Source organism: Hippocampus bargibanti, linkage group LG12, assembly GCF_051943395.1.
Source record: "Hippocampus bargibanti isolate YZ-2025 linkage group LG12, ASM5194339v1, whole genome shotgun sequence".
In the NCBI taxonomy this organism is placed as follows: Eukaryota; Metazoa; Chordata; class Actinopteri; order Syngnathiformes; family Syngnathidae; genus Hippocampus; species Hippocampus bargibanti.
The window spans coordinates 8,761,220-8,780,755 of record NC_142745.1 but is presented as its reverse complement, the minus strand read 5'-3'; the positions used below and the strand labels follow the sequence as shown (position 1 = coordinate 8,780,755).

Sequence of the window (19,536 nt, the reverse complement as noted above, 5' to 3'; positions counted from 1 at the left end):
TTTTGAGGTCCACGACCATCATCACCTCAAAGTGTGACAGTAATATAATCAATACATTTGTTAAGTCCAGTGTGTGGGATTTTACTTTCAAGTGGAGCTAAACCCAAACATTTGTTCAACCGTAAATGTATTATATATACCGGCACCAGTTGAAACACAATGAATAACTGAATAATATTTCATTACTAGAAATAAACAGTTATATCCTGTTTCAAATTCACTTCAAACAGGAAAATAAATGATTCATTCGATAAAGATGCATCTGGGAATGTCACGATTGGGAATAATTTGGGACTTCTCATCCTTTTATGATCAAAATTAGCTTCAGATCATTGGGGTTGTTTAAATTTTTATTTATTTTTTCTTCCTGACATGGAAACGCTGATTTTTGTGTTTGTGCAAAACTCAGGATGCTTCGACAAGTGGTTCAGATGTAATTGGTGATGATGATGATTGATCAAGACAAGTTAGATTGGGTGCACATGCAAGCAAAATTAGAGTGTTTGGTGTTGAAAAATGTTTTTTTTAAAGCAAGTAAAATTAGAAACGACTGTAAAATATCTCTCCCAGATGATTGCCATGTAAGACTATGACTCGGCGTGTAAATAATAAAATACTGGATAAGATTTCATTCAGGATTGATCTATCATCAAATATTGAGCGATCAATAATGACACAAGCCGAAAAATGCTTTTCTGGTGTTTGTAAAGTCCAACAAATTAATGTAAAATATAATTTTATTGTTTTAAATTTTAAAAATACAAAGACATTGCATGCGGTCCGGTGATGAAGTGCTTAGCATGTCAATCTCACAGCTGAGAGGTTGTGGGTTCAATTCCAGCTCTGGTCTTTCTGTGTAGAATTTGCATGTTCTCCCCGTGCCTGCGTGGGTTTTCTCTGGGTACTCCAGTTTCTTCCCACATTCAAAAAACATGCATGCAACACTCAAAATTGTCCCCAAGTGCGATTGTGACTGCGAAAGGTTTTTTGTCTGTATGTGTGCCCTGTGATCGATGTGGATTTTTGATACTAAAAAAAAAACAATCAAAATCGTACACTATGATGGCAATTCGACTACAGAGGTGGTAACGTCGTCAGTAGCAATGATCCCCAAGGGACCATAGCGATGGCACGAAGGTGAAATGAAGCTATGAGAGAACAAAGAAAGACAGGAAGTCAAACATACCCAGAACACGTCAGTGAAGTTTAAAAAGAAGTCAAAACAGGAAAAAACACAAGATTGTTGAATTCTTCCTTTGTGGCAACTCAAGTGGAGCAACCTTTCCCAAAAGTGATTTTCAATATGTCACTGGCCATTTCACATCACTATCAATAGGCCTCACCTTGATGCTGCATGTTTTTTGAATCCGGTTCGGACCTTTCCTGTGAGAACTCACCTCTGCGCTCTTTGCCTTTTCCTCCCTCGCTCTCGGGAAATCAAAAGGAACTTTCGCTGAGTGTTTCGTTGGAATTGTTGCAGACCTGCCAAGTGACAGGATTGCACGTAGCATCCATATTTAGGCTCTTTGTTGTTCCTCTCGAAAGGTCACCATCAAATGGACAGAACCTTATTGATTGGATTGGATTAGCCTTTATTAGGTCTCGCAAATTAGTGAAAGCAAACAAAGCTGAAACATCCATTGACGAAAAGAGACTGTCTCACATCTGTTCCACGTAAATCAACTTCAATTCCAAGTTCAATTCCAACATCGTTTCCAAAGGGTGTGCATTTGTGTCACTTTGAAGCAATGTATTGTAGCAAAATCGTAATTTGATGCATTTTTTTTAATCAAGTGCCGTCACCATGTTTGGTTGGACGCTTTATCATGAAGTCATTGTCTCGACATTTTTCGTAAAGTGAGGTGGGGGTGTTTTGACCAAATCCTTTGGAATGTTGATGTTGGGTGTACCACTTGACAATTTCGGGAAGGGCTCTACTATTATTACTGCATTATTGCCTACTGTTGATGATGACCTTGAGAATTTTGAAGGGCGCTTAAAAATGAAATGTATTATTATTATTTATTTTTTTATTATTATTGCATGCCACTTCAACACAACCAATTCAGAATCATATTGTCCAGGGCACCTGTCAATCATGGGAATTTATAATCATCACTGCTTTTCCCTTTTATGGTGCCCGTGATATTGCTATGAATATGTAATTTATATGAGGGCTGTGACAATTAAAATAAATACATAAAAACAAACAACATTTTTTAATTGCATTATTTTAATTAGGAAAATATTTAATGATAAAAATTGTCAATGTAGGATTCTTACAAAAAAAAATGTTTTCATGGCAAATTGATTTCATACAGTATCAAACTACGAATGTGCTTAAATGCTGCTGTATGCTGCTTATGTTATTTATCTGATTATCTAGCCTATCTGGCTGGCTACCTAGCTGACTACCTAGCTGTGTACCTAGCTGGCTATCTATTTGCTATCTATTTTTATTGAGTGAACGCTGGCGCGTGTGGCTGCCCCTGCTCACCCAGAGATAAAAACTTATCCTGTGACTGTAAAGTGACCTTGAGTTTTGTAAGACGCTTATAAATGAAATTTGTTATTATTATTATTATTATTATTATTATTAATAATAATAATATTACATTACATTTTAAGCGCCTGTCAAAGATCTCAAGGACACTTTACAGTCACAGACAAGCATAGGTACTATAATAAATAAAATACAATCACAAATAGAATGCAATAAATAAAATAGAATTAGAAATAGAAACAAGCGAGAGCTCCACAGAAAATGCAAAATATTAAATGTTCTATAATCAAATGATGAGGAATAATTTTTGCTTTAATTAATCAAGCCGCGATCAACCCCTGAACCACACGTTGACTATCGCCCATGTCTGCATTTTAAACCGCTTTTGCTTTCAATTCCCTGCATAAACGTTTATGAAGAAAACATCAATGTGACCTTTTAGCCTACAATGACATCATATTTACTCTTCATAGTTAAAATTAGATTAAAATCCCCTTTGTGTTTGAAAGACAAATCCTTTGTTTTCACAATTTCAATATAGTATATTGGATATAACACGAGACGGAAAATAACATGAGCTCATGCGCTTTCATACACACAACAGGCGTGCGAGTGAAAGAGACTAACTGTTAGTGAAAGTGTTTGTTGAACTTGGCAGCGGTCCGGCAAACTTCTAAAATGACCCCGCTTTTGTGAGCTTTCCGGCGCCACACACATGCTTCAGGTTAGACGTTGCTTTCATACCTGTGCAGGAGCTCCGAGACACAACATGCGGCGGTGGAAAGACCGGAGTGTATTTTTGCCGTGACCCCTGCCGACCTCCTGTCACTCTTGTGGCGCCGTGGCGCTTCCGCTGATATCACGGTTGACTGTCACAACATGCCAGGGTGATGATGCCTTTGGGGGTGTACAGTTGGAGTCCATATTAGGTTTAGGATCCGATGAATGTCTATTGCATATTAAGATAAATAGTCAAAACAAAAACCCTTTCTGATTTGTGGTCTGAGCCAAATTTCACTTACAATCTCGTTTACTATTTGATGTTGTTTTTGTTTTCAACTGTGTCGCCTCTTCTAAAAATGTCATGTTATGGCTTGCGATTAATGGGTAGGGCCCCAGCTGCGGCTGCACAGGTGTTGGTCGTTTTAATCAGTGGCAGTTGAAAGGACTCCAGGCACAACCATTCAGTGTCGGGTCATTGTTGGTTTCACCCTGTCAGGTTTGTTTCATCGTCTTGTGTTTTACGCATGGTTTGTTTGCTACTTTGGACCATTCTGTTCTGATGACTTTGTTGTTTTAAATTTTGTTCGTGCTGACTTTATTTCATACAATTTGTCAAATATATCATGCTCCTCCCCCCTGTCTGCATTTGTGGGGGTCCACGACCACCTTCCAAATTGTAACAAACACATTTTGATTGCCTATAAACATTTTTTTCTGAATGGAAATTGCTCAGTTGGCCACTACTTTCATGAATATTATATATTTTTCGAGAAAGCAGGCCAAAGACTGTTTCATACTGTGACAGTTGACGCTGGAGGGGGAAAATACTTTTTTTTGTTGAATTTACTCTATTTTATGTCGTCACTCGGTTACACGAACTGAAACAACATCCAGAAACATTTTGTACATCTACTTCAAAATCTATCTGGAACCAGATGATTTCATGTTGTACACCTGATCTAATAAAATTAAGTAAATTCAACACAGCTTTTCCCCCAGTGTAGACAGCTAAACAGATCGAGACAGACAGATGTAGATATGCATGTTGATTGTACATATGCTATATGTATCTGAGAGCTTGCATGTGATGTATCATGATGCATCATGTTCCCACAGAGGAAAATGCGATTAGGGGAGGGGACTCTTGTACCCATAAAGGCCGTCAGAAGAACAGACGTCCACAGTTAACTCGATTAAAAAAAACGTGTATAGTTGTGTTCTTGAACTCTGAACGGAAAGCTCGATACTACATCTTGTCATATTTTGCCATTTGAGCAGTAAGCGGAACTAAATCGGTGGGAGACTGTATGGACTCGGTTTTCATGATGTGACCACAGGCTGCGCTTTTACGCACGATGGAGCACTTTTTACGCACGGAGGACACCCGACCCCACAACTCGTCGTGGGCTAAGTGGCGTGCGTGGGGGAACGAGAGTGACTCCGTCAACGCAACCGCTGCGGCGAACCCTTTAAAACGCAACGACGAAGTGGCTAAAGTGGAAGTAGCCGTGCTGGTCCTGGTGCTGCTTCTCGCGCTTATCGGTAACCTGTGCGTGCTGTGGGCCATCCGTTCCGCTAAAACTCGCCAATCACGGATGCTCTACTTCATGAAGCACCTGAGCATCGCCGACCTGGTGGTGGCCTTGTTCCAAGTTCTCCCGCAGCTCCTCTGGGACATCACGTTTCGCTTCCGTGGACCGGACGCGCTGTGCAGGCTGGTCAAGTACGCGCAGGTGGTGGGCATGTTCGCGTCCACTTACATGTTGGTTCTGATGTCCATCGACAGGTGCTTAGCCATATGCCAGCCACTTCGACCAGTGCGCCGGGGAAGGGACCGCGTGTGCGTGTTCACGTCGTGGCTGCTCAGTCTAATATTCAGCACGCCTCAGGTGTACATCTTTTCCGTGCAGGACGTCGGGGATGGCGTGTACGACTGCTGGGGGGATTTTGTGCAGCCGTGGGGCGCCAAGGCGTACGTAACGTGGATGAGCATCAGCATTTACATCCTCCCCGTAGGCATCCTCAGCCTGTGCTACGGCCTGATTTGTGTCAAAATCTGGCAGAACTTTAACCTGAAAACCAGGAGGGAACACGTCTTGACCCCATCAGTCAAAGGTGCGCGTAACCTCTGTCGGGTGAGCAGCGTCAGGCTCATCTCCAAAGCCAAGATCCGCACTGTGAAAATGACTTTTGTGGTGGTGTTGGCCTACATCGTCTGCTGGACCCCCTTTTTCTTCGTCCAGATGTGGTCTGCATGGGATGATGCCGCTCCAAGGGAAGGTAGGATGCGCTCAAAATTGACTTTTACGTGCTCAAATGCTCAGACGTTCACAAACAGGACAAAACGAATAAATAAATGGAAGACTTTTGAGGTTAACTGATGAGTTAGTTTAACTAAGTTGAAGTTAACTCATTCACTGCCAGATGATGTGTCCACTCCAGTGCCAGGGTTTTTGTCATTTTCATTCAAATTGCAGGACCCACAGAATATTGAGTTTTAGGACTACATAAAAATTCAATGCAGTGTAAGAAACTTTAGTCTCTTATTTCATCTGAAAAATAGTTAATTCCTAAGTTATATTTGTCTGGAGTTATATATGCTTGAAATGAGGGTGGCGGTCCAAAATACAATGCATATTGGTTTCTATAGCACTTTGACAACAGCTGAAGCTGGAACAAAGCGCTAACATGGAAAAAAGGGAAATGCTGCCTAAATGTGGAAAAGAAAAAAAACATTGGCGGAGGCCATGGCGAGCGCTTTATCGCCACCAAAGCAAGAAAAAACAAAACCCAAACAAATTCAGGAATGCCACTCATATTTTCAATTCCCGAATACATTTGTGAATGGCAGTGAATGAGTTAAAGAGGCACGAAATGAAGATCAGCTTTTCATCTCTGACTTTGGATATATGTCAACAATAAGTCCAAAAAGGTTGAAAGTTCACAGTCGTTTAAGGGCAATTCCCTGTGGAAATCCTCTGTCGCTATTATTTTCCCACCCGGCTTATTCATCAGAATTGACAGGCTGATGTCAAAGCATCATCTCGCACACAAGAGGTCAGCGCTGAAAGGAGGAAAAAAAATGTTGACGCAGTTTAAATCCCTTGCATGGAAAGAAATTTCTTCTCTTTCCCCCTTTTCCAATGGCACTCTCCACCCTGCCCCATGTGTGTTGTGTGCCTACCATCACTGGAATTACGTACCATCATTTCCATGAATAATACTTTTTTTCCATGCAGGACAGTCACATGAAGTGAAGACATTTATCATTAGTTGTTCCAATGGAAAAGCAGCAAGCAAGCTAAGTTTTAATTTGTGTGGCATCCGTCAAGGTTATTTTTAATGCCAGATGTTACTGCGGTCTAATCACTGATTTGAAAGATCACTCCAGCTGGCCCAAATTGTGGCTGGCCAATGTACTGTCGACATACATGAGAAATATTGTTGAATCATGTATCAAATGGGGATTTTTTTTTAAAGAAATACAGTAAAGTCTCGTTATATCGGATATATCGATAGTCCCGGTTATATCGATACTATTTCTATGCACGCACTGAGAAAATTACATGCAAACAGGGTCGGATATATCGATAGTCCCGGTTATATCGATATTTTTTCGGACTCCCTTGAATATCGATATAACGAGACTTTACTGTATGTTAAATAGGATGCCACAGCAGGCAAGCCACACAGTTCAGTCTCAAGATTTTAATCCTTCCTCTGGCCTTCCCGTGAGTGGTTGGCATTATTTTTGGAAGAAAAAATCACACAGCACACCGCTAAATAAAAACCAGATACACAAACCCATTACCACATTCTGACATCCATGTGATGATGAGCATTTCATTTTTCTGCCTAATCACGTCACTGACAAAGATACACAAACAAAGATAAATGGTCATGGTCTGGAACTAATTAAAGGACAACCGACGTCACTTTTTTGTTTCCTAACTGACATCAGAAAAACGTTTTATAGCATCTAAAATACCCAAAACACGCAGTATGATATTTTTAGTCAAATGCAAAACACCAATAAAAATGACTTAAAGTGTCCAAAAAGTACTTCAATTTGAAACCGGAAGTGGCCAGTTTCAGAAAGTACCGCCCCCATGTTCATGGTGGTTCGTGGTGATCTTTAGATGCAATCATCAAAAGATCATAGGTTCCCGACACCTGTGCTAAGCCAATAACAGTAAATAAAAGTATGTTGCATTCAGTGACTATTTTTACATTTTGTATCTTGAAAATTCTTCTGGAACAAGAGTCAATATTTTCCTGGTGAGTCAGTTTCGTAACTTGAATATTTCGCACGAACTTCAACGGACACACTGCAAGAACCAAGACAAGGGCATGGAAAATCCTACTGGACCCTTCGCACCCTGCCCACAACCTTTTCCAGCTACTCACCTCCTTGTGTGTTCTACAAAACAGATGTTTATTTATCTGACGAAGAGGTGTTTGTAAGTAGAGGTAACACAGTTTAGATAGTCATACTGACCAACATTTTGTAATTAACAGACACGGCCTTCATCATCGCCATGTTGCTGGCCAGTCTTAACAGCTGCTGTAACCCGTGGATCTACATGTTCTTCGCCGGTCACATGTTCCAGGGTTTGGTGAGCGGCTTGTTCTGCTGTCGAAGCTATGTGGCGGAATCCTCGTGCAGCCACCATCACAACAACTCCTCCGCGTGCGCCGTCAAAAAGGAAGACAGCCACAAAAGTCTCTCGCACACAACTAGCACAGGAGAGCCAGCACATTGAGACTCCATAACACTGTCGAGTTTACATCTTTTTTCAATGTGTTTATTTTTTAATGTTTATTTCTTCAAAGAACACCATTTATTTGAATAATGTGCATAAACTGTATTGTATCAAACCAACATATATTTTGAAATACGTATCACTGTGCTCATTGATTAGATAGGACGTGCATGCCTACAGGAAGTAGCCATCTTTTGCCGCCATTTTTATGCTACGGATTCCCAAAATTGACAAATTTGATAATTCTCCATATGTAAACGATATTAGATAAAATAAAATAATCCATGCAATTAGTTTGTCAATGAAGGAATTTTAGAAGACATTTGTGATTATGTTTTCCTTGCACGTCTTCTGGGGTGGTAGGTTTATTTAGTCTAGATTCGTCGATAGTAAGGCGTGTGCTTTCAAATGTACGCAATTCGAGATTAGATAGTTGCATTTTAGTATTAATCACCAGATGGCGCTTAATTCAACGCAATGTGCCTTAAAATCAGATCACAGGATGCTCTTTCTTTCTGCAGAACCTTGGGATGCGCCACACGTCATCGGTGTGTCAAATTGTATTGCTCTTTGTGTTTTTAACCTGCATTTCAGGGACAAACACTTCTGTCATTGTTCATTTTCGTTCGTTTCATTTGTTACTGTACCATGTTGGCAAGTATCAAACCAAATGTAACTTCAGTGTAATGTAAGACTGCCCCCCTGTGCCCTTTCTATTAGGGTATGTTGAACATGATGTCTTTGTAAATACACTACAGTACTGTATTTACAAAAAGTGAGGTTTCATATTATTTATGTATACTGTATATGATCAATTCATGTTTTATTTTTTAAAAATAATCCTTTCAATTTAATATGCAAAATAAGTTGTAATCTAGTTTCAGTTTTGGACAAGACAATTGCATAATAATAATACAACATGCATTACTGTTTTGGGAAATTATCCTCTTCTGGAGGGCTCACTTATTTTAATTACTTTTCCAGAAATTCATCTGTGTGGGAGTGTGATGTTTCATTTATTTAAAAAAATCAGAAGAAATAAAAAAAAAGGTTTGTACAACACAAAGTTGTAAACTGCACACTGTTACTATTAAATGTGTCAGGCATATGATATTGTTTAAAAAATCTCTTAGACCGCTAAAGTCTTTGCAAAGCTGCTGTAAACAAATGAAGTCTGTAATGCCCTTTGCATGTCCAAAATTAGGTGATCCACTTGGTGGCTGTGTTCCCTTGACAAACCAAAGGGAGCCCAAGTGTTGTTTATTTCTCGGCAAAGTGAACGCGAAAGCCGCCAAAACACCGCCCAGCACTGGTCAGCAAGGGCCTCGCAATGATGTCCAGTACGATGCTCCAGAGGTTCTGCAGCCAGCGTGTTCCGATTAGAATGCACTTAATGCCGGGGCTGATGGTCCTGGTGAAGAGAATAACATACTCAGTGTCTGTTTTGCCCTGTGTGTAAATTAAGTCTACACTTATTGTAACTGTCGCCAATATTGTCATTGGTTGCAATGACAACAAAAATATAATTTATTTTGTCTTGTTATTTTGTAAGTGTTTAACGTTTCTATGTGAACCTTCATATGTATGTTTTTTTTTTCTTAAAATCCTTCTCTGTACTTTATTTATAATATTTTGACATAATCACTTCCGGTTCCGTGTCACGGGAGAAAAAATCGCCAAATAACGATAAAGTCGACGTCATTAAAGTTTGTCTACTTGCGGTTTACAAGGTGCACACGGTACGTTATTTGTTTGCTCATTTATTGTATTTCTTGTCGAACATAATGTAATAATGTCTTTTTTTGTTTTAAATGTCTTTTCGTTTTCACGGTGTTCCAGTTTTTGGACATCAGTAGAGGCGTCATCCTTAACCAGGGTAGATACACTTATTTTACCCTGAATGTAAATTTAGTCTACACTTATTGTCCATAGCTTGATATATGGTTTTCTCTTTGGCAACAAGCAACAATGCTTTTAATTTTGCAGTCTTTATTTATCGAGTGAGTAATATGATATGTCCCAAAACCTATGTTCACACAACAATTTAAGTTACATTTCTAGCATTACTATACAAGCACGGATTTTTTTTGTTACATTTCAGGGTTTGTCGTCATTTACATGTGTAGTCGCCCTCAGCTAAGTGATTCACTTTTTGTGTTTGTTTTTTGCAAAAATGCAGAACAAACTAAAACAGTTTTACCATATGTGGATGCAGCTGAGAATAGCAAAGAGGATCCCAGAGAAGATGGACATGGGGATGGCCAGAAGCACTGTGATGATCCTGTATACCCAAATTCGACAGACTTCAAACAAAGCATGGCTCCAGATCCACACTCGGTCCCCGCTACGCACCGACACAGGTTCAGCAATAACATCTTCAAATGTCACCTGCAGGACAGAAGAACAATATGGTATGCTGGGCAAAGTGTCCTTTTTTTTTACCAAATGCCGCGAACGAAAAGTCAGTGCTGTTCTTGCATTTCACTCATTGTATATTTAATACAGAGTTTACATGTTTTTTAGTAATTTTGATCTTGACTGTGTCAGAGATATTTGCTCGGACAGTTTGAACAAAGGCTCGAACACAGAAGATTGTCCCTTTCTGCCGGCACGGGGCGCTGTTTTCATGAAGCCACTCTGTGTGCGCTTCTCGACTGACACTTGACCTCTGCAGCCCCAGCCAATATTTATATTGAGTGTACATGCAAATTTAAGTGATGCATTAGTAAAACACAGTCTTCTTGATTTGAATACCACGCCACTGAACGTTCCATGGTACAAACACCAACATCCATAAACTAACAGAACATAGACATTTTAATGACTGGCCTTTCCATGAACTGATACATTTGTATCCTGGCTAATGACATCTTCTTGTGCAGGAGCGTACCAAATACTCCCTCCTGCCCTGGGTTAGATTTCTTACCCAAGTGTGGCAGTTTAACAGGCTGTGTCTGTTCAAATCAAAGTGGGCCTAAATTGTCTCTGCTCCATTGTGTACTGACTGGCCTTGTGGTCACATATGTTCGGCCAACCACTCATTCCACAAGATGAAACTTTTAAACATGATAACTTCTATTCTGTCTCTTCTCTATCAGTATTTTGTAGCTTATACAGGGTAGCAGCAATTTTGTCATTTGCTGTGTGCTGGTTATCTCACCCATTAGGCACTTCAATATCCATCATAGTGATAGTGTGGTTGTGTATAGTTGTCTTCCCACTCTATGTGCCCTGTGATTGACTGGCAATTAATCCAGGGTGTTGTCTAAAAGCGGGCGTGGCTGCCATGTGCCATTTTTGTGACTGAACGTGCTCCCTAAATTCTGCCTAGCAACAGATTGACAATATGAATTCAATTGCTTTAGCATCTTAGCATTTGCTACCTTAAGGCAGTCGTTCATCCCTCGAGGGTCTCGAACGTCAAGCAAGGGTTTGGTATCACTGATATCCACAAGTGAAGACGAATGAATACTTTTTTCTTCCTGGTCTTGAAAGTGACCCGCTTTCCATAGCGTCTCTGGTCGTTCAAACTCCTCTGAGTCACTGGAGTCCCTCAGGTCAATCCCCATCTCCTCCAAATCTCCATCCTTCCTCAGGTCGTCCATTGAAATTGGTGAACGCAGCACAGTAGAGACAGAACAAACTTCCGACTGAGGCCGCGGCACCCTTCAGCTGTGAGCAAGGGGGGCTATATTGAGAACGCTACGTTAGCCTGAATGGTATTTTCAGATGACCTTTCAACTTGGATCACTTTTCTATGAGGGTGTACAGGGATATATTAATACTGGCCACACACATGCACACACGCGTCTTGCAGCTGTCACACATTATTTATTTTTTAGAGGACAGCATATTTGAATTGTCTGCATTGGTTCTTTGTCGAAGCTTTTTCTTGTGCGTGACAGATAAAAAGAAGAGTCATGCCCAAAATAAAATACGGCTGCATGCTTTCTCAGTCAGTCGCTGCAATTTACTAGTTTTGAAAACAAGGGATCGTGTCACGGAGGGATGTGATCAATGAGAATAATTCATCCTCCTGCGTCCTTTTGAAATGAGAGTTAATGAGCCTTCTTGTTGGAGGGGCAGCTGCACACAAGTGGCTGCGGTGGTCCTTCATTGGATGTGCTAGTCTCACTGCAAATCTGGTCATTAAAAAAAAGATGGAATATAGCAAGGATTGCTACGTTATTTGCCTTTTTCTCCATGATTACAAATTAAGATGGAAAATGTTATTGCATGTATTCCTTCCTCAAAACCTGAGTTAGCGTAATGTATACAAATGTAGTTTTTAATCATCTCATCTCTTCAATAAATTGAATATCTCAGAATCAGAATCAGAATCAGAATCATCTTTATTGCCAAGTATGTAGAACACACAAGGAATTTGTTTCCGGTAGAACACGCTGCACTAGTATCGTTGTCAAAAAAAAAATACTGCTAAGTGGCACTAAAGGTCAACTATTTAGGCAGAAACTGTCAGTTCCTCCATAGTCTGTGCCAACAAAAGTATATTTTTCCTCCAAGGCTGATCAATATAAACTGAATTTACCAAGTGAGCTGACTATTCTGTCTTCCAAAACATTGCGATGATTTGAGACCACATTTCCAGGTTCATTTGAGCGTTTCAAATTTTTAAATTGCAGGTCAGCACAGACATTCATGACTGACGCCCAACGTCTGCAGCCCCCTGCCAAGCTATTTATTGTGAGTATTTGCAAATTTCAGTGATACATTAGTAAAACATCGTCTTTTTGATTTTAATATCACGCCCCTGGACATCCCAAGCACAAACATCCATAAATCAACAGAATATAGACAGTTTAATGGGTTGTCTTTCCGTAAATAATAATACAGTACATTGTATTTATAAGCGCCTTTAACATGCGAATCAAACCTCCGAAAGATGGAGGACACTGATTCGCTGTGGCGACCCCTTGAAGGGAAAAGCCAAAAAGAAAAGAACAAGATTTATAAGCGCATTTCAAAACTGTCAAATTCACTTTACAGTCAAAGGATGAACTTTTATGTGAGTTAGCAGCGGCAGCCACACGCATCAGCGTTCACTCAACCCGGAAGTAACTACCTAGCTAAGAGATAGCTAATAATAATAATACATTTCATTTACAAGCGCTCTTCAAAACTCTCAAGGTCACTTCACAGTCACAGGACAAGTTAGATAGCTAGCTAGCTAATAGATAAACTGATAGATTTATAACCTGGCCCATGAGCCCTTCCTGTGAAGGAGTCACCAAGTCCTAAACTCCGCCCAAGGCTAGATTTCTTACACGAGGATGACAGTTTAACAGGCTATGTCTGTTCACGTCATCTTGACCCCAGATTTTCTGTGCTTCCATTGTGGGCCTTGTGTTCGGCCAACTAAGCATACAACATGAAACTTTTAAACATGAGAACCTCTATTCTGTCTATTCTCCGATCATACACTGACGGAATGACAGTTGCAAGAGTGGAACATAACCATTCCCTTGAGTTTATTATTGGCACAAATGCAATGAAGCACAACAAGAAAAGTGATTCATCAAATAGTGTTTATGTGCACCTAAACTCACCAGAGACAATCTAAAATGTGCATTCAAGAACATTCCAATGAAATTGTAGTCCCGCTACCTACCGTGTTCAATTAGTTTCATCGACTTTTGGACCCTTGGAACAAAACAAGATGGCAAAGTATCCAAAATATTTAAGAAAAACAACTCTGGACTGACTGTATCAATCAAAACTGAGCAGTGGCATCTTTGTCAAAGAAGATTTTTGGATACAGCTCTTGTATTTTTACACCATACAAATAAGTGTACATAGTACCTTGTATACAAGTTAATGTTGTGTCCGATGGGTTAAACCGTGTGAAACTAAGTAATTGGTTAGTAAGAAGGTGTGCTTAAAACGGCAACCAAATGTGCTCATTAAAAAAATGTCTGACCCAAACTTGTTTTTTTTTAATTTAAAAATTCAATACTGACTGAAATGTTGAAGATTGGTTGAAAACGTGTAAGTAAGATGAAAGTCAATAATAATAGTGTTTTTGTTAACTAACGAATGGCTTTTTGACAAAACCGCCAAAGCAAACATAGAAAGTCAAGAGAACTTACTCGCCTCTATCATACGTGATCTTAAAAGCACTGTACATTTGCTCTCCAGGATATGGAATACTGTCTAACGAGAGCCGTCCCAAAAGCCGTTTACAAAAAGGTTGTTACTGTAAAAATGACCTAATTCAAGCACTACACTGAATGTCAATTAGGAGAGGCAACCTGTCACACGGGGTTACATGACAGCACGCACACGAGCAAGACAGATGAAAGCCAAAGCGCAACGCCGACCGGCATCGATCATATCGGCGACGAGTTGTCAGGCAGTGATACGTCGGCTTTGTGTTCTACTTTTGCCAAGCCCATTCTCTTCTTCAACAATTTGTCCTCATTGTTCAACTTGGTCCGGATAGCCGTCTTGATCTGGCTTCTGTCCACGCCAAACTTGACCGCCACGTGCTCTGGAGGGAGTGACGGGACAAAAATGATATAGAATAATAGCATGTACAATGAAAACAGGAGGACAGAGCAAACAGAGCCAATACAAAAATGTCTATGTGACAAATAGGATCCAGGGATGCATCTAGGAAATGAAAATGGCCAGTTGGCCCCCTTGTGTCTGAAAAAGGGGCCAAATTCTAAAATTGATTGGGCCCGATTTAACTCGATTGCCAAAGTATGCTAAAGTGATTGAAATAAACCAAAACACATTCATTGGAGCATGATATTTTTGAATTGCAAATGAAAAAACATTATTTGAGTTAAATCATTTTTTTTAATATAGCAACAATTTTAAAGGACAACCGACGTCACTTTTTGGTTTCCTAACTGACATCAGAAAAACGTTTTATAGCATCTAATATACCCGAAACACGCAGTATGATATTTTTATTCAAATGCAAAACACCAATAAAAATGACTTAAAGTGTCCAAAATCAGCAAAAAATTGAGCTGCGAATTGGGCATTTTCAGAAAGTCCCGCCCCAGGTTCGTGACGTCACGCCAAGACATCTTGCATTGCTGGAGAAACAAAACAATGGCTTCAGATTCGGAGAATATGCTTTCTTGTTACACATCCAGTTATGAATATGATTCAAATAGTTCTGAAGAGGAAAGCATACTTGTTTGTGATCGATTAAAGAATTTATTGCGTGCCATTTTGAGGCAACATTGTTGGGAAATATATCATCAAAAAAATGGCGACCAAGCTCGTGTGAGGAATTAATCAGCCCGTTTCGACTGGCTGATAAATTCCTTACATGGAGCTTGGTCGCCCTCTTCTGGATCTTTTTGGTGGAACATGGCGTTTTCAGACCAAACAAGTACAGCAAAATATATTGACGTGATGGACGGACTGCTACAATGTGTCCTTTTTTCGGTCAGGGGCGTCCCTTCAATGACGTCACTTACGGACTCGTCACCAACTCAAAAACAAGACTTCCGGAAAATTCATTGCAAGTCTTAAAATGTAAAATATAGCTATACGCGGTGGAATCTTTGTAAAATACGCTCAGTAGAAGTCATTTGAAGACATTTTACAAATTATGGACACAACTTGTCCGGGGACGTCGGTTGTCCTTTAATTCAAGTCAAAGAATTTATTTATACATAAAATAAACATTTTCAATTTTCTTTAGTTACTACACAATCAATCCTGTGCTATTTTGATATTCTACGGTATTACAGAGGAGACGCAGTGAAACAGACTTTTTTTTCCTAATTTCTAGTTACATACATTTCTTTGCTTTGAAGATTTCCAATGTGCTGCAACAGCTCTGACATCATAGCCACTAAATACGAATCATTACCAGCAGTTTGCTGCAACGAATTGTCACTACCCTCCGCAGACTTATTCGACTATTTCTAAAAGAAACGATGTTTGTTTGCTACCTGTTTTTAATGTTTTTTAGAATTTTACTTATGTTCTCACGCTCCATATTGCAAAAATCCACCATGTTTGATGTAAATACTGCAATTAACCATGTGTAAATGAAATTTTGATTACACTATCCTTTTCGGCAGTTTCCGGCGCATCACGGAAATGCCGATATCCTCTCCCACGACTTTGGAACGCACCGAAACAAATGCAAGGTTCATTTATTTATTTGTCTACTTGAGTATTTATGTGTGTATTTATTTATCTATTTATGTATTTATTAATATTTCTTTTGTGTATTTATTTATTTGTATGTTTATTGATGTATTTAATTATGCACCGGTTGCTGAAGAATGAATGACTCTCTGTGTCTTTGTGTTGTCATATTATTTGTTCGTTAGTTTGTTTTGTTTTTTTACTTTATTTTACTTCCGGGTTGAGTGAACGCTGGCGCGCGTGGCTGCCGCTGCTCACCCACAGAAAAAATATCCTGTGACTGTAAAGTGTCCTTGAGTTTTGAAAGGCGCTTATAAATGAAATGTATTATTATTATTATTATTGCTCGATATAGGTAAGGCAAGATGGCAGACGACAAAATTTAAAATCTCTGAAGGACAACGAACACCTTTCAATTGCGGTTTAGCTAAATTTGTTTCTTTAGCTATTTTAACAGAAGTATGTCATATGTGGTGCAGATTATGTAGCAATATGCGCTAAGCGTAATAGATTGTGTAGGTGCTGATGTAAAATGCGTAAATGGCGCAAGGGCGCGGCTCAGATGCATTCCTGAGTATTGAAGTGTGTGCAATTAATACTCCAAACAAGAATTAATTAAATAATGTCTCTCCCGTCGCGACATAGGCGTGAAAGCTTAATTATTCATTCCGCGACATCCACTCTCAACTTACCGATGATGCTCCCGAGGATATCAGGTGGGAGCTGAGGCTTTGGGCAGTCTTCCCCACTAATAGTGTTCCTGCGGCCCTGCAACGAGTGCGTGGCCAGCGTCTCTCTGTCAAAAAGCATCATGAGCAGCGCTCCGGTGTATTTCTTGAAGTCTGCGATTTCGCCAACATGTTCGTAAAGACTTCTCGGAACCCGGAGGTTTTCAGCGAGGTACATGTAATTGTTGCTGTCCTGAGGGTGACAAAAACGGAACGTGTGACAATGCACATGAGAGTTTGATCCGACGACATTGACAAAATGAGTGCAGACCTCTGGCTTGTCGCCTTCTGCTCCGATGTCAGCCTCATGCTCTGGCAGGAAAGAGATGCCTTCTTGAGAGTTGTGTGGGGCCATCATCGGGTCGCCGCCTTGGAGGATGTGGTCCAATGTGGCTCGGAGGTCGTGAGCCGTGTGTCGCATCTCCACCATGAGAGTGTTCATCTCTGCAACCAAGCATCACATCAGGACAAAATGCTATTATGTGCTAGCATGTCCACAATCTAGGCTAACAGCTTCAATTTTAATACTGTCATAAATCCTGTTGGGGAAAAAATGTAGTCCCAATTCACTGATTTATTTATTTGTTTTATTTATTGGGGGGGGGGGGCTTATTCTCAGAAATTCACTAAAAGAATCACCTATTTGTGGTTGTATTCTTTCAGAAATGCCCTAACATGCCACCAAACCCCTGGCTGCTGTATGTAAATGTGTCTAAAAGAAAGTACAGTAAAGTCTCGTTATATCGATATTCAAGGGAGTCCGAAAAAAATATCGATATAACCGGGACTATCGATATATCCGACCCTGTTTGCATGTAATTTTCTCCGTGCGTGCATAGAAATAGTATCGATATAACCGGGACTATCGATATATCCGATATCGATATAACGAGACTTTACTGTATATTCAAACAATACAGCTCAACTGTTCTAAAATCCTTCTGTCAAGTTAAAGTAAGGGTCAATAGTGGAATAAGTTACAAGGAGGCTGTGTGTTTTTGCTCTGCCAAGTGATCATGAAGCTGTAAAAGCAATGTGCAGTACATTTTTTCCTAAATGGAATCAACTGGAAAACCTTTGCAAAAAATATGAAAGGATTTTAGGTATGAGATCATAGTTGTGGTTTTGTTATGGTTGAAAGGATTGAAGGTAGTTTCCGTGCGACTAATAAAGGCATATCCAATCCAATCCAAATCTGATGGGCGGATGTAATAATAATAATAATACATTTCATTTATAAGCACCTTTCAAAACTCTCAAGGACACTTTAGTGTAACCTAGATAGCCTTAAAACAAATATGATTATACATTTGCTTTGCTATAGTTTATAATTACGACTTAGACAAATGTATTGTTAATTACTATATGTCTACTTTTACTTGAGCAATGAATATTGTTGAGATCTTTGCATATAGGACTGACAGTTTTTTTTTATCACTGCCAAATCTTCTCTTAAAATAAGCTATCACAAATGTTTTGGGGATGCTGTCAATTGAGTGTTTTTGTTTTGCCTGGGCCCAGATATAGGATGGATGGAACATTGCATTGTAGAGTTCATGTATAAAGTTAAGCTCTGCATTATCCTCTTCAAACATTATAATGGCACAGAATCAGGAGTTCGGAACATTCAGAGATGCGCTACATCAGTTGAACTTTTCTTTACGCCCACCTTTCATATCCCTCAACTCTCTTTCAGCTAGGATTCGACACCTGCGTTCATATTTAAGTTGGGCCTGCAACTGTTCTATCTTCATCAGCAGGCTGATTGTATCCGTTCGAATGCCGGGACTGTCGGTGTCTTCAATCCCCTCAGATTCCTGCTGTCGGGTGAGAGAAATCAAGACTAGAGTGTAGGGCAAAGTGCACAAAACGTGTGCGTGCGCGGTTTTCAAGAGAAACAAATCCTACCTCAGTGTTGAGAAAAGGAGAGTAAGCGGACTCGGCCAACTCCTCCATTGGACCAGCCTCCAGTGGGATCGTGTTGATCTTTAGCATCTTTCCCGGCGTCGGGGATGGGATCGCCCCCGCCTCTCTCTTGGGTGGCATGAGATTTCAAGGGAAATCTAGAGAGGGAAGACACGTTTTGTAAAGTTTGCCCCGGGGAACGGCGTCTAACTTTCCCCCACGGGGGGAGACGAAAATGGAAAGTTAGTTGACGCCGCGTCCTCAGCTCGACCCCTTCGTTGCCCATTTAGCTCACCGTAATAAACACAATCTGTGTGTATCGGGAGTAAATAAATTCGTTTTTGTAGGACACAGTGGTGGAATTAAACCTCACCTGGTCCCTCGGCTTGTATCGAGGAATTAATGTGTAACGACACCCACTGAGGACAAAGGCAGTGCGATATATGCAAATCCAAATACTGCGTAGTAGAGGAAGTAGCAGTACTATTGCAGTACTCCAGTACATGAAGCCCGGTTTGATACTGCCCAATGATTCATGAGCAGCTTGCCAGGTTTTAGGCTCAACTCACTAAAGAAACCAATTCTATTTGTTGTGAATATATGTGGTATTAATGTACCAGGAGTAACCGTGTTGCATGATTGTTATTTAGAATTTATATGCGGAACAATCTCGCGATTCATTTTTCTCCGAGGGACCTATTTTTCTTGAGAACTGTTTCCTGTCCTTCCAAAATCATTTGAAGCCAATAAGATTACAGATACAGATAAAAAGGCG

The 19,536-nt window shown here is 40.1% G+C and overlaps 3 protein-coding genes and 1 long non-coding RNA gene across 7 annotated transcripts; 2 read left to right on the top strand and 2 right to left on the bottom strand.

Annotated features, from left to right (window-relative positions):
- Positions 1-4,428: 4,428 nt before the first annotated feature.
- On the top strand, positions 4,429-8,002 carry LOC148890348 (oxytocin receptor B-like). Of its 2 annotated transcripts, none has more exons than XM_089010042.1 (2): positions 4,429-5,506; positions 7,745-8,002. In XM_089010042.1, exons 1-2 carry the CDS (start codon positions 4,582-4,584, stop codon positions 7,987-7,989), a joined length of 1,170 nt encoding a protein of 389 aa, XP_088866168.1. In that variant the 5' UTR covers positions 4,429-4,581; the 3' UTR covers positions 7,990-8,002. The 2 variants fall into 2 exon arrangements, with proteins under 2 accessions (XP_088866168.1, XP_088866169.1); XM_089010043.1 differs by lacking the exon at positions 7,745-8,002 and adding an exon at positions 6,466-6,777.
- Positions 8,003-8,037: 35 nt separating this feature from the next.
- On the bottom strand, positions 8,038-12,272 carry cav4a (caveolin 4a). The gene is made up of 3 exons (XM_089010046.1): positions 11,373-12,272; positions 10,190-10,377; positions 8,038-9,400 (listed from the first exon to the last, which is right to left on the bottom strand). Exons 1-3 carry the CDS (start codon positions 11,592-11,594, stop codon positions 9,250-9,252), a joined length of 561 nt encoding a protein of 186 aa, XP_088866172.1. The 5' UTR covers positions 11,595-12,272; the 3' UTR covers positions 8,038-9,249.
- On the top strand, positions 9,413-16,466 carry LOC148890346 (uncharacterized). 2 transcript variants are annotated; one of them, XR_016116608.1, is made up of 4 exons: positions 9,413-9,728; positions 10,205-10,400; positions 12,633-12,693; positions 16,059-16,466. It is a non-coding gene; the product is annotated as an uncharacterized LOC148890346 (long non-coding RNA). The 2 variants fall into 2 exon arrangements; XR_016116609.1 differs by having other exon boundaries at positions 10,169-10,400.
- LOC148890345 (uncharacterized) lies at positions 12,344-19,401 on the bottom strand. Of its 2 annotated transcripts, XM_089010045.1 has the most exons (6): positions 19,135-19,401; positions 18,765-18,919; positions 18,526-18,676; positions 17,128-17,300; positions 16,821-17,049; positions 12,346-14,497 (listed from the first exon to the last, which is right to left on the bottom strand). In XM_089010045.1, the coding sequence occupies exons 2-6, from the start codon at positions 18,900-18,902 to the stop codon at positions 14,337-14,339; spliced, it is 852 nt and encodes a 283-aa protein (XP_088866171.1). In that variant the 5' UTR covers positions 18,903-18,919; positions 19,135-19,401; the 3' UTR covers positions 12,346-14,336. The 2 variants fall into 2 exon arrangements, with proteins under 2 accessions (XP_088866170.1, XP_088866171.1); XM_089010044.1 differs by lacking the exon at positions 19,135-19,401 and having other exon boundaries at positions 12,344-14,497; positions 18,526-18,673.
- Between the last annotated feature and the right edge of the window lie 135 nt (positions 19,402-19,536).